Source organism: Eurosta solidaginis, chromosome 3, assembly GCF_040869045.1.
Source record: "Eurosta solidaginis isolate ZX-2024a chromosome 3, ASM4086904v1, whole genome shotgun sequence".
Lineage (NCBI taxonomy): Eukaryota > Metazoa > Arthropoda > Insecta > Diptera > Tephritidae > Eurosta > Eurosta solidaginis.
The window spans coordinates 258,432,555-258,451,001 of NC_090321.1; the positions used below are offsets into that span (position 1 = coordinate 258,432,555).

Here is an 18,447-nt window from a genome sequence, read left to right on the forward strand (position 1 = left end):
AAATATTTATACGCTGACTTTTTTGTCAAAAAAGTACTGCGGAAAAAGTTAGAGATTCTGATATAAACATCAATCAATCAAACCAAATACGCTCGCGTCTCAACTAACGTCGTAAAAGAGGAAAGGTAACTCCGCATAGTCATATTCTTTTCCGCATTGATTTTTAGATCGGGCGGCAAAATAGCGAAAATTCATGAAACACCTACTTCGAGGGACAAGATCAATCGTTTCTTGTCATATGCACTTCGAGAATTCGATTAAAATCTTCAAGTCCATTGGCCCGATTGTGTATCATAGCTTATTCTAAAAAACATCTTCTCAAGTTTTCTTCTCAGCTTATCTTTATAAATGTATAGAAAAACAGACACAAAAAATAACGCAAGGCGCGACAACCCCCGAAGAGATTTAGGGCCGAGCTTATCTTCCAATTTACGTCGTGATCCTTTTAACTTTCCCTACAAATTGGCGGGGCGGGATCTACATGTTTTATGCCGACTCCGATGAGCTTCTGCAAGGCAGATGAATTTTCACTGAGAAGCTTTTCAGGGCAGAAATACACTTGGGGTGTTTGCCAAATCACTGCAGGGGGCGAACCCGCTTAGAAAAACGTTTTCCTAATTTCTTTGTTGCTTTGACCGGGACTTGAATCGACGATCTTCGGTGTATTAGGCGGAGCACGCTATAAGCACACCACGGTGGCCGCCATTTTTTTTTAGATTTCAAAATCAAAATTCATTAATATTATGTCGGTGTTTTAGAATATATTTGTCACTGTGTTTTGAACCATTATATAAAGGAAGTGTTTGAAAACTTTTTATCTTTTTTTTTATTTAATTTAATTTATTTCACTTTCAGTTTTACACGCAAGTTAATATTTTGACAGTTCAACTGAGTTCAGTTCACTTTAACTCAATTAACGTTTTGCTGTCCATTGTTTACCATCAAATCACTTCCACGTGTCCATTAGTGGGTCGTTGCACTATTGAACAACCCTTTGTTTGAAGAAATGGCTCTAAAGGTCGTTTGATATAACAAGAAATATGATTATCTCTCTATTGATAAGGGTACTTACAATCAAAGTACTATTTTCTATTGTAATAAAAAAAAAAATGTAAATTGAGAAATACACAAATCGACAAATGCAAACTTCAAAATGCAAAATTGTTTAATCACACCCCCATTTTTCTTATCTGAAAATAAAATGATATTCCCGTATTCAAGCGCGTTTACTGTCGATTTACCTGTTTTCAATTTTGACAGCCGCACTTAGTTGTATACGCAAATGCCGTGAAATGTGAAGAAATTAATTTGACAGTATCTCCATTTTCGCAAGCACTTGCTGACACTTAATCAACTTTCCTCAGGTTAGTTACGTGCGCATATTTGTATACAAATATGTTAATTTAAATACATAACCTACTGGTGGTCCTCGTGTCACTAGTCAGATGACGAAAAGTTTGATTACTTGTTTGTTTTTAAAACATGAAATTAAGTTTTTCTGAAAGAAGTATTTTTTACGCTTTTTGGATTATCTACCGATATTCGTTACTAGCTAATACCCGCTCAGTCTCCCGAGTCTCAAAATTGTAAGTCCTTAAATGAGATGAGATAGACCCACCAATAAGTATACCGAAATGATCAGGATGAAGAGCTGAGTTGATTTAGTCATGTCTGTCTGTTCGTCTGTCTGTTTATATGCAAACTAGTCCCTAAATTTTTGAGATATCTTGATAAAATTCTGTGAGCGGGTATATTTGGGTGTCCGATTAGATATTTGACGGAACCGGCAGGATCAGACCACTATAGCATACATCTCCCATACAACCGATTTTTCAGAAACAAGGTTTTTTGTCATATCTTCCTGAATTTATCAGATTGAAGCTTCAAACTATACCATATGCTTCCGTATATTGCACATATTGTTGTCTGAAAAAATGGATGAGATTGGCCGTATATATAGCATATATCCCCCACAACCGATTGTTCAGATAAGAAGCTTTTCGTAATTACTGCACCATTTTAAAAGCTAGGTGCTTCAAATTTCACCAAATGCTTACGAATACAGCATATATTGTTCTCTGAAAAAATCATAGAAATCGGTCGTATATATGGTATGTATCCCCCACAACCGATTGTTCAGATAAGAAGCTTTTCGTAATTTCTGCCCCATTTTAACAACTAGAAGCTTCAAGTTTTACCAAATGCTTACGTATATAGCATATATTGTTGTCGGAAAAAATCGTAGAGATCGGCCGTATATATAGTATATATCCCCCACAACCGGCTGTTCAGATAAGAGGCTTTGCGTAATTACTGCCCCCTTTTAACGGCTAGAAGCTTAAAATTTCATCAAATACTTACGTTTACGTTATATATTGTTAAGATAAGGGATTCATTGTCATAGCTATTTCATGTAGACCACAAAAAACGTTGCATTACCACACAAATTACCTACCCATTTTTATACTCAGCTGAGCAGAGCTCACAGAGTATATTAATTTTGTTCGCATAACGGTACCCTGTAACCGCATAAGCTAATCGAGATAGATATAGACTTATATATATCAAAATCATCTGGGCGAAAAAAGAAATTAATTTAGCCATGTCCTTCCGTCCGTCCGTCTGTCCGTAAACACGATAACTTGAGTAAGTTTTGAGGTATCTTAATGAAATTGGTATCGAAAATTTCGAAAAACCGAAAAAGTGCGATAATCCATTACCAAAGACGGATAAAGCGATGAAACTTGGTAGACCTGTTACAATTTTATTATATTGTCACGGATATTAGCATCACTAAGCTATACCATCACTAAGGCCATGCTAAGCAGTATTTACGTCAATAATCAAATCAAGTATACACATATATAAGGCAGCCCAGAGAGATGTCACACACAGATGCATTTACTTATACGCCTGTGTGTACTCGAGAGACTGTAAACTACAAACATTCACATCAATAATTCAATCATTATGTATCTACATAAACGAATAAATAATTGCGTCTACACATATGTACGTATACGAGCAGTGGAGCGGCAATGCACAAACACATGCATATATCTTATCTGAGTTGTCACAAGAGAGGGCAATAATTTGTGCACGTAGTTGTGGCTGGCGATTTTGTAGCCGAAACTAACTAGTAAGTTCTGGAATGGAAAAGCCTAGAAGTATGCAATTAGAAATCAAAAAGTATAAAAGGCGCGACAGTAAAGGCGAGGAGTTTGAGTTTGATTTGAGTTGTCAAGCAGTTTCGATTAAGACGATATTTAGCGAGCAATAGCAGTATTATTTTGAATAGTGGAGTTTCATTTGAGCTATCAGTTTGGTTATTAAGCTATTCGTTGCACAGTTTGAGTGTTATTGTGAAGTATTTTAATAAAGGCCATTTTTTCCATTATTCAATATTGGAGTTATATATTCAACAGTTTAGCGATACGAACCTAGCAAAAGGGCAAATAAGAGGAATTTGCAAGTAAAATCGTTACAATATGTATGCAGAGATTTAGTAAACGCCGCAACTATTTCACACAATAATTACTCATACGACGACATGTTGCTTTACTCAGTATAAGAGGATTCTCTTGATGTTGTCAATTACTAAGATTGGCTTTGAGGGATATCACATCGACAGTCATATGATCACTAGACGTGTCACTTGTTCTCTTATAGTTTGAACTCCCCTGCGCTTTAACCCACTCACAGTGATGTATGCGGTGAAATGAGCATCGAAAATCAAATAAATCAAGCGGAATTAGCAGCGAACTGGTTCTACAAGATACTTCGTTTAAAAATGGTTTTGTTTAAATCAAAAAACCGAAAGTGCAGTTTTGTAGCCGATTGAATTTTAGTCTCACAAAGTTTCAGCATTGGCCCGCTGAAAAATCGCGTTGGGTGTGGGTTATATGTGAGAATATTATGTTGTATAGGACTCTACAGAATGTAACTGTAAGCAGAATAAGTGGAAGTGGTAGAAAAGGAAAAGGACAAACCCAAACCCGAAACTAAAGCCTAAACTGAAACCGGACGTCGTGTTATCGATTTTTTTTTTTGGGTAATGTAACGGGCTTTTGTTAGCAAAACTATAAGGGAGTTCAGGATTTTGTACAAATGGCCTAGCATCATTGCATTTGCAAACTGGTGTAGTATTTTTACACAAAACGCCAAAAATTTATACGGCTATGCATTTGCTACGCCATGGCAAATACCCAACCTCAAAAGCCGTAGTTTATTTTTTCAATTTTGAATATTAGATGAACAACTGTCAAAACAAAACAAAATATGCAAAGAAAAAATTTAAAAGGAAAAAAAGTTGTTCACCATCGATAGCTTTCATTTCCTATAGCAACGTTTCCAACACCAAATACACAAAATTCTGAACAGCCTTTATATATTTTCGAAGAGTTATTGGTTTGTTTCCATGTATTACCGCTTTGTTACCAATTTGTTAAAGGTATAAGCGAATTATCGATTTATTAAAAATGTATCGGTTAGTAATCATAAAGTTTTCAATTTGTTTCCGGAAACTTATAAATCTTTTATCGAAAATTTATCGATTTATTATCGAAAACTTATTGAAGTACTAACAGTTATTGGCGCTTATTGTTATGTTGTCGACAAGTTATCGGCGTTTTATCGATAGCAAAGTTATCGTCCAATAACATATCAAAAAGAGATATGAAGGTTGTTGCCTGGACCTTCATAAAGGATCCCATATGAATCTGAAGATGAGCAATAAGTAATGCCGAAAACATGTAGTATTCATTATAAATCCGATAGGTGACACCCTTGGCCAGATTATTAGAATTTCGTACAAACCAAGGGAATTTTGTGATCAAGATTTCAGAAACTTGACCTACAAAATTGCAACTTCAACCATGAGTTGTTAGGACCAAGCAACGAAACATGAAGAGAATCAAATTTTGCTAGATGGCGATCGGGCGAGAAAATTAAAAAAAAAATTATACGAGAATTTTAATCTTTCGAAAGATATTGTTGCAACTTACAGGAAAGCTGGAGGCTGGAAACTTTAAACTAAATTTAAAGGCCAAAGGCACAGCAAAATCCCTTACAAAATGTACCACTAGGAGACGTACGGAATGAGGTATTTAGAAAAGTTGTGCGGAAAGGGAGCGAAAAGCTTGCGACCAACTTTTAAACGAGACTTGAAATCTCGCGTTCGATTTAAAGTATCTTCCCGGTAAGCTACAGACATAAAATTTTAAGTTCTTCCTCTGCATATAAGTTGGTCAAAACGCAGCGAAAAATTTGTCCTTAAACACAGAGATAATGTGGATGAATTTTAGTTTTGAAATTTTAACAATAGTCAATGTAAACAGCACAAACATATAAAATTAGTAATGTGCGCTTAGAAAATATTCCAAGTTTGGTAAAAAAAATTAATAAAACTGTTTGCGAAACTTTGTCTTGCAGTTAAATAAAATAAAAATAAACATGTAGAAATAGAAATTTACAATAAATCATTTTTGTTCTCGCTAGTTGTCTTTTTGTTTTTTATTTTTATGTTTCAAAGTAATGGCTGGCATTGCTCCAAATAAATAAAAGTAAAAAGTTTTCCAAAAACAAGTGGTAAATAATCGACCCCACAGTGAGCTATTTTGCTGTCAAACAAACCATTTAAATGAAAATCTATTCACACTTTTTCAATGAACTTAAATTTTCAGAAAACCAAAAATAAAATTAAGTTTAAAGAATATCTTCTTTGATGAAAGTGAAAGTTGACAAAGGTTTTCTTTACGTCAAACGTTTGATGGTTTCCTATGAGGCACGATACTAGGAAGATAAAATTGGATAATAAAATAAAGCAATGAAAACTTGACCCAACACTAAATTACACTATGCGACACAATTCTGCATCCTTACTTACTTTTGCAAGTTCTAAAAATAGGGTAAAAGAGATATATCGAATCCCTACTTTTCGTCAGCACAAGTCAAAATGTTACTCATACGCCCCGTTTATGCAAACATATTTTTCGAAACACTTTGAATGTTAAAGTTTTGTCAAAGCGTAGTGCTAAATTAAAAGAAAAAATTTTGATTGATTTGCAGCTTGCACTGTGATAGAGTACAGATTGTATGCGGAGGGTAAGTGTATGCGTAATGTGTGGAAGGGGTGGAAGAATATGAAAGGAGAAAAGAAAAAGGGGAAAACCGAGACACCAAAACCAAAACTGGATGGCGCGTTATCGAAATGCTAACGGTTTGTTATCGATAAAAATCGGTGAAATATAGACAAGCTATCGAGTTATCATCGACGTGTTATAAACTTTAGATTATCGATTTTATATTGAAGTGTTATCGTTGTCGGAAATTTGTAGAAAAAATATCGGTTTGTTACCGAGAAGTTGTTTATTTGTTATCGCAAAGTTATCGATATATTTATTGCTTTACTGCTTATTCAAATCGGGAACAGTGGAACAGTTTACAATTAATATCCGGTTGCTTACATCGAATATGGGAGAGTGCGGGTGTTAGAAAACTGATAGCTGTCCCAAGGGAAATAAAGGAATTAACGAATTACATAAAGGTCTAAGTCAAGTTCATATTATAATCACGAAGGCGTTTCAAAAAATTAAGCAGAGATTCTGTTGGGTTGGTTGCCGTCAGACGGTTATAGAGTGGATTGTCAACCGTGACGTTTGCGTCAAAACAAAAGCCCAAATCCCGGAGACATCAGCAGATGAAGAAAAATAACTCAGGTGCACCATTTGATATGATCGACATGGATGTCGCTGGTGCATCCTCAGTCCCAGTCAGTCAGTGCATCCTCAGTCCGATGGTATGGTGGAACGATTCAATAGAACCTTAGAATGGAACCTTAGGAAAGTAGTGGAGAGATTCCAAATTGGGATACTCACAAGCTCTCAAATTTGATAATCTATCGATCGTCTGTACATAAGGTAACGGGTCAGACTCCGGCAAAGTTAATTTTCAGCAAGGGCCGTCGACTGCCTAAAGGTGGTTTGAAGTTTGAGATAAATGTCGATGCGGGAAGATATACCATGAAATTCACTGTTCTTCTAGAGAAAGATATCAGAAATATATATGTATACACGATCTAGTCAACAACGTATCAGGATTATGAGTGACAAGATGAAAGTCAGGTACGACATAGCAATAACTTCGGGAGGTTTTCTGGAAAGCTATTTAGTGCTGTAATACAACCCACGAAGGCAAGAAATTTCAATGTAACTTAGAAGCTTGTACTAAGTTTTAAAACGGAACAACAATGTGGTCGTTCACCGCATACGAACCATTGACAATCAACGGAATAAAATGAATATGGTTTATTTTAAGAAGCTGGCAGCATTGGTATCAAAAAAGCTGTCTTACTGGGACGATCAGACTTAGGAACGAATATTAGCAAATTCGACACATAACTTTTCCTGCTAGTACGTAAATAACAACAACAACGCAAGCAGAGGAAATAACAATAACTATACACATATCCGCACCGTCGGGTATGTACATAATATATATTATATAGAATGAATGGGCGTAGGCAGCTTAAGTGCCATATTATTCATATATTCTCATGAGAACCTGAATTCGTTTGATATTAGAGCATTGATTTATCTCAATGAGTGACATAAAACCTGACTACCTTTGTAAAATGTTTGGTATTATATAGTGGTGAATGTGAATGCCCGTTACTGCGACGCAACGAGTCACGTCGTCATACATAGTCTTGCGCTAAGACTACAATATACTCGCACGCATGCATACTGCAACGGTGTGCATTTTGTTCTGCATGTATTAACCGAGAGCGAATATGAGAGGTAGAGTATAAGATAATAAGAGGTAAATAAGCTATTATTTGTGAAGGCGAAATTTCTAGCCGGTTAGCAATAATGGCGAGACACCTCAAGGATATATAGGCTTTGATTTTAATCAGTTTTAGTAAAGTACGCGAATACTTTGAATTATGAAGTTCTAGTGATATTTTGTTGTACAGCATATTTGAGTTTATTTATTTGACAGTTCAGTAAAACGAACTGGAAAATCTGGAAATCATTGGCAATTTCTAAAATTCGTAACAATATTTATCGTCAGCTGTATCAAATATTAACCTGCCTCGGTGGCCCTTTCGAAAATGCCTTTTACAAGGTTATGCTGAAATACTCTCTCTCTCTCTCTGAGTTCGTTTGAGAAACGCGCTGTCTATTGATTTATTTCTAAAACATCCCATCTTAATACGAAGTCAATTCATTTTGAGCTGATATATTGTGATTTGTGAGTGAGGTATTACTGAAATGAACTGGGGTGGAGCGTTTTAGAAATAAATGCTAAGAATGGACATATTCGAATCGGCAGCCCAGTGAAATTTGTCGACCACTTCACGCTCGATAAGTACTTTGCTTTCTCTGGCACACGGGAAGTATGCGTAATATTAGTTGCATAAGCATATTTTCGAATTTCCTTGCTCATGGATTCCAAAGATCGCAAGTTTTGTCGTATGGTGTAATATAAAAAGTACAAGATATATATTTAACAAGTTCATAAACAAGACATACATATTAGTGCAATCGACGTCGGCCTCACCACCAGCATTATCATCTGCAACATTCTTTTTGGCAGTTTGCCAATAAGGCAGACCGCGGCGCCTAGCAAGTGAACGTGCTGTTGCTCACAGCTGATGCTAAGGAAACCCGTGATCATATACGTACATACATATATACTGGGCCGGGTCGATTTGTGGGGAGCCAAAAAAAAAGCCCATTGCTCTGTGAAAATCATATTCTAGGGATCAAAATAAGAAACTTTGCCGAAGGAACCATACCTCTAAAACGAATTTTAGTGTCCCCCAATTTGGGTCGAACTTTTGTGTAGGGGAACATTTTGAAAAATCCCACTTTGACCCATTTAGAGTGCTCCAATCGAGTCCAAATGTGTGACCGACCCCCACTAACTTTGGAGGCCCGACCCACCGATGCCAGTGGCACACCCTCTGGAACCCCCCTGGGGGTTCACCATACATACATTTCAAAAAATCGCCAGTTTTGCACTTTACATGAAAAAATCAGCGAAATGCCTATGTTTTTTTCTTTTTGGAGTTTATTTTTCTCTTTAGAAATTTATTTAGTCAGAACATATGTAAATGAAAAAATGAATTTAACTTGGTAATAGAAAGGAGTTAAAAAAAATTATTAGAAATTAGCGTTTTAACAACCCTTTTAAAACCAGGGCATCACTGTGATGCATTTGCATGACGTAAACATAGTTGTGTGGGTTTTTTATTCAACCGTTTTAAAAATGAAGGTATCACTGTAACACAATTGCAGATCGTAAAATTGCTTGTGTTGTTTTTTTTAAGCCACCACAAGACACAGCAGGTAGAATTGAAATTACCATTTCATTCTTATTACCTCGTCTCGTAGACCATATATAACGCAACAGTTTTTGTGAATGCATTAAGTCGTTGTGAAGAACTCAAAGTGTGAAGTGCTAGTGAAGATAAGTTGATTGGAATTTGGGAAAAACTTGGTATGGAAATAATGCTGAAAAAAGTGTATTTAATAAATTGAATAAATTGCTTGACAAGTATCAAGTGCAAATCAAGAGAAGAAACAACACCCAACAATTTACAGAGTATGTAAAATCTCTGGAAAACATTTTTTACATTGGAGCATGTAAATGCGATTTGAAGGCAGCTCCATGTGCATGCGGCTGGGTTCCAGAACGCCTCAAAGAGTTCATGCACGATCAAAATAATCAGAGAAGACTAACAATGGATGTATTTATGACGGAAACTGAAGAGCAAGGAGCAACGTCTATGTCATCAATGCCAACATACCAAGATCCCCATGATTCAACATACGCACCGCCACCGGTTCAAGAAGATATGGATAGAAGCACAAGTTCACAATACACAGAGAGATACGATTGTTTTAACTTTGCCTTGGTATGTGACAGATTTGGTGTGCCTGACAGAGTAGCATCAGTATTGGGAACCGCTCTTTTGCAAGATTTTAAAATTAAAGATAAGCATGGGAAACCTCTCATCATGGATAAATCGAAAGTTCGCAGAGAAAAAGAGAAATGCAGACAAGAAGTGCTTCGCAAACGGTTAGATGATACCAATTTGTTAGCGTTTTCATTCGATGGCAGAAAAGATGATACTTTAACGATAGATAAAATTGATGAGAAGTATCATACTAGGATGGTAAAAGAACCTCATCTTGTTATTTTGAGAGAACCCAATTCTGAATTGATTGGTTACGTAAGACTGGAACATAAAACCGCTGAATACAAAACAACCAAATTAAATGGTTTTTTCAACGATAAAAATATATCACTGAATGCATTAATTGGAATATGCACTGACGGTGAGCCAACAAACACTGGCCCACACGGTGGAATTATACGACGATTCGAATTGCTGTTAAAAAGACCATTGCATTGGTTCGTTTGCCTTCTACACTTCAAGGAACTTCCGTTTCGGCATTTGTTTGAAGCTTTGGATAAATCAACCAGCACTGGACCAAGATGGGCAACTGGAAAACTGAGCCGTCAAATCGAAACTTGTGAAACTCCTCCGGTAAGTTATTGCTATCACTCATTTATTATAATTGTCAACCATTTTTAATTATTTTATTATTATATATTTTCATGTGGTGGACGGCTTCCAGAAAATTGAGTTGCAAAATATGCCCCCTGCTCCAGAAAAAATTGAATTTTCCACCGAATCGAAGTACTTATACGACATGGCCCATGCAATTTCTGGCGACGTGGTTCCGGTGGATCTGGCTAACATCAAACCAGGGAAAATTGTACATTCTCGGTGGCTCACCAAGGCCGCTAGATTATTGCGATTATATGTGACAACGGAAAATCCAGATGCAAATTTAAGGATTCTAGTTGAATTTATAATTAAATTTTATGTGCCAATGTACTTCAATATCAAGTATTACAGCTCTGTCGTGTACGGCAGTGCATTATTTTTCAAGTTCATTGGTTGGTCACGATTTCTAGAACCTCGTTTACGCAAAATTGTCAATCAAGTAATTAAAGATAATTCATATTATGCGCATTCGGAAAATATCTTGTTATCAATGTTGTTTGATGATAGCATAGAAAAGCGCGACTGTGCCATTAAGAAAATTCTACGCTATCGAACCGATGTTGACGAGCCAATGGAACTTAGAGTTTATAAAAAACCAGATATAAACTTTAATTGCACAAGTTATACGGAAATGATCAATTTGAATGATATAAATATCGTATTTGAACCACCATTCACGCGAAGCATTCCGTACGATACATTGAAAGAATATTTAAATCAAGATGATCCACCGTTTAATGATCCAAAAATTCCATCACACATACAAGGAACGGAACGACATGTTCAATTGCTAGCTAGCGTTTCCAAACGGGTTATACAGGAAAATGGCAACGACATCAGAGAGCCGTGCGAAATTGCCCAGACTTGAAAGTAAAAAAGACTTCAAACAATAATTTTTTTTAGTTTCTTTTCTATAACTCACTTAAATTAATTTTTTCATTTACATATGTTCTGACTAAATAAATTTCTTAAGAGAAAAAATCGATATTATTATAAATAAATAATAAATATTATTATAAATAAATAAGTAAAAATAAAGAAAAAAAAGCAATTTAGCTGATTTCGTAAAGTGCAAAACCGGCGATTTTTTGAAATGTTTGTATGGTGAACCCCCAGGGGAGTTCCAGGGGTTGTGCCACTGGCATCGGTGGGTCGGGCCTCCAAAGTTAGTGGGGGTCGGTCATACATTTGGACTCGATTGGAGCACTCTAAATGGGTCAAAGTGGGATTTTTCAAAATTTGCCCCTACCCAAATTGGGGGACACCAGAATTCGTTTTAGAGGTATGGTTCCTTTGGCAAAGTTTCTTATTTTGATACCTAGAATACGATCTTCACAGAGCAATGAGCGATTTTTAAATCGACCCGCCCTAATATATATATATATGTATAAGAAAATGAAAGTGAAAAAATAAATATATATTTAAACAAGTAAGGAAGGTTAAGTTCGGGTGTAACCGAACATTACATACTCAGTTGAGAGCTATGGTGACAACATAAGGGAAAATAACCAAGTAGGAAAATGAACCGAGAGAAACCCTGGCATTGTTTGTATGACATGTGTATCAAACGAAAAGCATTAAAGAGTATTTTATGAGGGAGTGGGCCATAGTTCTATAGGTGGACGCCATTTAGGGATATAGCCATAAAGGTGGATTAGGGTTGACTCTAGAATGCGTTTGTACGATATGGGTATCAAATGAAAGGTGTTAATGAGTATTTTTAAAAGGGAGTGGGCCTTCGTTTTATAGGTGTTCGCCTTTTCGAGATATCGCCATAAAGGTGGACCAGGGGTGACTTTAGAATTTGTTTGTATGATATTGGTATCAAATGAAAGGTGTCAATGATTATTTTAAAAGGGCGTGGGGCTTAGTTCTATAGGTGGACCCCTTTTCGAGATATCGCAATAAAGGTGGACCAGGGGTGACTCTAGAATTCGTTTGTGCAATATGGGTATCAAACGAAAGGAGTTAATGAGTATTTTAAGAGGGAGTGGGCCTTAGTTCTATAGGTGGACGCCTTTTCGAGATATCGCCATAAAGATGGACCAGGTGTGACTCTAGAATGCGTTTGTACGATATGGGTATCAAATGAAAGGTGTTAATGAGTATTTTAAAAGGGAGTAATCCTTAGTTCCATAGGTGGACGCCGTTTCGAGATATCGCCATAAAGGTGGACCAGGGGTGACTCTAGAATTCGTTTGTGCAATATGGGTATCAAACGAAATGAGTTAATGAGTATTTTAAGAGGGAGTGGGCCTTTCTGGACCAGGGGTGACTCTAAACTTTGTTTGTACGATATGGGTATCAAATGAAAGGTGTTAATGAGTATTTTTAAAAGGGAGTGGGCCTTCGTTCTATAGGTGTTCGCCTTTTCGAAATATCGCCATAAAGTTGGACCAGGGGTGACTCTAGAATGAGTTTGTACGATATGGGTATCAAATTAAAGGTATTAATGAGAGCTTTAAAAGGGAGTGGTGGTAGTTGTATATGTGAAGGCGTTTTCCAGATATCGGCCAAAATGTGGACCAGGGTGACCCAGAACATCATCTGTTGGATACCGCTAATTTATTTATATATGTAATACCTTCCAAGATTTTAAAGGTTTTTTATTTCGCCCTGCAGAACTTTTTCATTTTCTTCTACTTAATATGGTAGGTGTCACAACCATTTTATAAAGTTTTTTCTAAAGTTATATTTCGCGTCAATAAAACAATCCAATTACCTTACCATATTTCATCCCTTTTTTCGTATTTGGTATAGAATTATGGCATTTTTTTCATTTTTCGTAATTTTCGATATCGAAAAAGTGGGCGTGGTCATAGTCGGATTTCGTTCATTTTTCAAACCAAGATAAAGTGAGTTCAGATAAGTACATGAACTGAGGTTAGTAAAGATATATCGATTTTTGCTCAAGTTATCGTGTTAACGGCCATGCGGAACGACAGACGGACGACTGTGTATAAAAACTGGGCGTGACATCAACCGATTTCGCTCATTTTCACAGAAAACAGTTAACGCCATAAGATCTATGCCCCTACCAAATTTCAAAAGGATTGGTTAATTTTTGTTCGACTTATGGCGTTAAAAGTATCCTAGACAAATTAAATGAAAAAGGGCGGAGCCACGCCCATTTTTAAATTTTCTTTTATTTTTGTATTTTGTTGCACCATATCATTACTGGAGTTGAATCTTGACATAATTTACTTATATACTGTAAAGATATTAAATTTTTTGTTAAAATTTTACTTTAAAAAAATTTTTTTTTTAAAAGTGGGCGTGGTCCTTCTCCGATTTTTCTAATTTTTATTAAGCGTACATATAGTAATAAGAGTAACGTTCCCGCCAAATTTCATCATGATATCTTCAACGACTGCCAAATTACAGCTTGCAAAAGTTTTAAATTACCTTCTTTTAAAAGTGGGCGGTGCCACGCCCATTGTTCAAAATTTTACTAATTTTCTATTTTGCGTCATAAGTTCAACTCATCTACCAAGTTTCGTTGCTTTATCGGTCTTTTGTAATGAATTATCGCACTTTTTCGGTTTTTCGAAATTTTCGATATCGAAAAAGTGGGCGTGGTTATAGTCCGATATCGTTCATTTTAAATAGCGATCTGAGATGAGTGCTCAGGAACCTACGTACCAAATTTCATCAAGATACCTCAAAATTTACTCAAGTTATCGTGTTAACGGACGGACGGACGGACATGGCTCAATCAAATTTTTTTTCGATCCTGATTATTTTGATATATGGAAGTCTATATCTATCTCGATTCCTTTATATATGTACAACCAACCGTTATCCAATCAAACTTAATATACTCTGTGAGCTCTGCTCAACTGAGTATAAAAATAATATTCATCCCAGACCTCATTTTCCTAGTAACCTTTTTATGATCTCACTTATACGTTTAATTTATGTATGTGTCGATACATACATACATACATACAAAATTGTATAATTTTTGCAGTAAGTTATGCCACAATTTTCTGTTTAAATGTTCAAAAATAAATTAAGGAAAATTATACAAATTTATGTTCGCTTTTGTTGTTGCTTTTCCTGTGGATCATTGCAGACATTTCTTTTAATTTCCAATTTCTTAAGAATGAATGAAACAGACTTTTCTCCTGAAGATTTCCACTGATTTTTCACGTGTAAATGAGCTCAGCAATATTTCTGTGTAGAAAATATTTAAGTTTAATTTTTCAAACGTACTTAATGTGTAGGTGTTCCTAGGAACACATCGACAGCTGAGTGGAATATCACCCTATCTCGGCTGTCAGTTCGAAAACGTACGACGTTGTTTAAACGTTGTCTGAGATAAGGCGTTTTGGAACTGCCGGTAGAGATAAGGTGATATTCCGAGTCACTGCCTCTTGAAACACTTTTTCGGAAGCAGTTTCATGCTTAATATCAATTTTGCCAGAGAATATGTAATTCGGACCTTCGATTATTGTATACCTCTGCAACCCCAAAGTCTACTGTCGTAAATTGACTTACTAACCGAAGTCTTGAAACATGAGCGAATTCGCGTTCAAAGGATAGTAAAAGCTTTCACGTATCTCCTCAGTCCAATCACTACTTCTCCGTTTTCTCCTAAAAATGTTGGAGCGCCCGCTTTGTCTGTATTTTCGCAACGGGATTGGTGGGGGTTACCATCGAATCTCAACATACCTATTACAGGAGCAAGTCAACGAAAGTGGCTTTTCTTTCGACTGTGAGACAAAAAGAAAACTGTGAGCCGTTCTAGGGCGTTTAACAATATCTTGACTGAGGCTGGGTCGTTGAGGAGTCGAGGAGACTTTGGTTAGATGTGGTTCAACAAAATTTTCGCTTCTTTTGGTTGTAAGAGTAAAAGAGATTGTGGTAGACGTCGAAGCCAATGACTGCGGAGTAGTTGCCTACGCAGGTGACCCAGCTAACCTTACTAGTTGTAAATATCTGGATATCATGCACGATGCTCTACAGGGCTATCTGAACATGATTAATAGATGCGTAATCTGGATTGGTCGCAAAACGGAGCTAGTTCATTTTACGAGCTGTTATAAGGTCCTGGCCTCCCTCAACTGGGTTGTTGTTGTTGTAGCGATAAGAACATTTCCCAAAGGTTTTGGGGAGTGTTATCTATGTTGATGGTCCTTTGCCGGATACAGATCTGGTATGTTCCAGTACTAGCCCGACCATCTCGGAAACGAATTAAAATGGCCACATTTAATCTTTTAGGTCATCCCGCCCCCATGAGGAACTTGGGGTCGCCGGAGCCTCGTCTGCTAAATATGTGTATGATACATGCATATTTGTAACAGGATTCGCCTCGCGTATATGAGCTTGGCAATTGGGCTGCGAAAGCTATGAATTGGGCTGCGGAAGCTATGAATTGCGCTTATCAACCCTTTGAATTTCCCCTCAACTGGGTCAGTTCTGTTGGTGGTTTCTGATGGAGTTTTATATTTTGAAAATATACTGGAAGAGAAACTGACTTGGAAACTCAATATTTGCCTTTGTTATCTTGTGCTACTATATATAGTGCTGAACATACTTCCGGTGAGCATTGTGGGCAAGACGACTGCGGCCATTGATTCGTGATGTGGTATATTGGCTCTCTTACTTTGGGCACTCCAGCTTTCTTACCAACTTGAATGTTATCCTAAGCAGGAAAGATAACTGTATGCCAACAACTGCACTTTGTGCTGGCTCAAACACCTCTATTCCCTCTTAAAAGGATTGAGCAGAGGAAATTGCAGTGGGTGAGTTAAATGGCTCATAGTTAGATCGAAGGGAAACTGGTCTGTCAGGAGCCAGGAGCTCGCAGTAAGATGCAAGCTCAAGCTGCCAGATCACTACAGCGGCTTCTACTCAAAAATCACCGAGAGTAAAGCAGTGGTGGATACCTATCCCCAGTTCTACCAGAGTTAGGGAATTTGAGATTTAGTGGGGCAGGCAAGTGGCATTTAAAGGCTTGAGATCGACCTTGGTACGGGTGGTCTGGGAGTCCCGGGCCTAGCTTACTTTGAGACTATAATTCGACCGTAGTAATAACCCAACAAACTGTCAAACGGATCACTTACCCCAAATTGGTACAATTGAAGTGAGCATGATGACCCGTAAAGAATTCGGAGTTCAGCTATCCATCTGTAGTCTGCTGTTGTACAGATATACATCTTGTGTGTACTCAGCGAACGCTATGCAGACACAACCTCTGAGAGTAGCGATATCTTTCTGGTCAGAAAAGGATAGCAGGCGAGGGTTCACTAAAGCTCATTTATTCTTGGTGATTCTCGAATCACATGACATTTAGTACGTCTCAATATACTAGAGCATCGTACGTGGTGCGGTTGTAAGAAGGATGACGAGGTACATAATAGCTAGCCGGGTTGATAACCTGTATGTGACATTCCGAAAATGGAAGCTGAAAAGAATTGGCAAAATGTATAATAGAGCACCTTTTTTGAAAATGTCTGGTCCTCTATAGAATCGCAATTTACGTGATTTGCAGTTTATCTTCTTCAAGTGGAAGTAAAACGCCCTTCATAACTCTGTCCATTTAAGTGGTCAGCGTTCATGTTTCTACAGCCACTCCTACATACCTACATACGAGGTGTGTTCAAAAAGTATCGTGAATTTATTATTTATTTATTTATGAATATCTATTTTGTGACTTCAATGTAATCCCCATTAAATATTATAAACTTGTGCCAAAGGTTTTTCCAATCTTCGAAGCACTTCAAAAAATCATTATTTTTTTTTATATGTAGGTAATATAGCGAGAATTGCTCTTTTTTTTTTTTTTTGTCTTGTTCAGATCCTCCTTCGATGCCGTCTTTATCTCGTCAATCACAGCGTAGCTTCGTCCTTTCATGGGCCTCTTCAGTTTAGGGAACAAGAAAAAGTCACAAGGGGCCAGATCTGGGGAATACGGTGACTGCGGCATCGTTAGTGTGTTATTTTTGTCCAAAAAGTCGCGTCGAAATTGAACAATTTTGGTACGAACTTCGCGGTGACCCGTCTCATGCCCAAATCATTGATAAAAATCAATCGCTATGTCTATATCCTCAGCAACTTCTCTAACGGTGATTCGACATTGGCCAATACCATTTTCTTCACTTCATCAATTTTTTCGTTTGTTGTTGAAGTGCTCGGGCGTCCGGCACGCTCTTCGTCGTTCACATCTTCTCGGCCTTCTGAGAACATTTTGTTCCATCGTTAAACGTTGCTTCGGTCCAAGGTAGCTTCTCCGTATGCCATAGTCAACATTCGGAATGCATCCGCGCACTTAATTTCGTTTTTCACACAAAACTTTATACAGCTTTTTTGATCCATTTTATTTTGAATAGGTAGAAATCGGAGACGAGCCAAAACACGTGCAAGCAAAGCAGATATCAACAATTAAGTAAACATTCAAAATGGCCGAGCTTGTCGGCATAAGTGAGAGGCATAGTACCAACATAACATAAAAAAATCGAATTTCGAATATACGAGAGCCGCGAAAATTCAAAATTCGCGATACTTGTTGAACACACCTCGTATCTTTATATCAAGCGTCGACGAAAAACGTCTAGCCTACCTTTAATAAAAAAGCGTACGCCCCTTTTTACTCTTCCAAGCTAACGCAGTAAGGGGTTTGTAACGTTTTGGCGCCAAGTTCTCTTAAACTGCTAACACGCCATCTTATTTTTCTTATCATCCAAAAATTACTTAACGTTTTCACAACACATTAACACCTAATTAATGGCTATTTTTAACACAAGTCAGAGAGCATATGAGGAGAGAGTAAGTAACAGTTAAAACTTTATCTTAGTTGTTGTTGTTCCAGCAACCGGCTGCTGGTGGAATTTCAAAACAATAAAAACCGCATTCATATAAAAACC

The 18,447-nt window shown here is 37.0% G+C and overlaps 3 protein-coding genes across 5 annotated transcripts in view; 2 read left to right on the forward strand and 1 right to left on the reverse strand.

Annotated features, from left to right (window-relative positions):
* The window catches only part of LOC137247105 (uncharacterized), a 63,493-nt gene that overhangs the window by 25,440 nt on the left and 19,606 nt on the right, over positions 1 to 18,447 (reverse strand). Inside the window, exon 2 of one of the 2 annotated variants that reach the window (XM_067778179.1) lies at positions 940 to 1,012. The exons of the other annotated variant lie outside the window; for it this stretch is intronic. The gene's annotated coding sequence lies outside the window, so the exon portion shown is untranslated. The remainder of the gene's footprint in view (positions 1 to 939; positions 1,013 to 18,447) is intronic. 2 annotated transcript variants of the gene reach the window in all.
* The window catches only part of LOC137247104 (electron transfer flavoprotein beta subunit lysine methyltransferase-like), a 174,691-nt gene that overhangs the window by 25,178 nt on the left and 131,066 nt on the right, over positions 1 to 18,447 (forward strand). The gene's annotated exons all lie outside the window — the stretch shown is intronic.
* On the forward strand, positions 9,619 to 11,447 carry LOC137246133 (uncharacterized). The gene is made up of 2 exons (XM_067777224.1): positions 9,619 to 10,555; positions 10,647 to 11,447. The coding sequence occupies exons 1-2, from the start codon at positions 9,713 to 9,715 to the stop codon at positions 11,445 to 11,447; spliced, it is 1,644 nt and encodes a 547-aa protein (XP_067633325.1). The 5' UTR covers positions 9,619 to 9,712.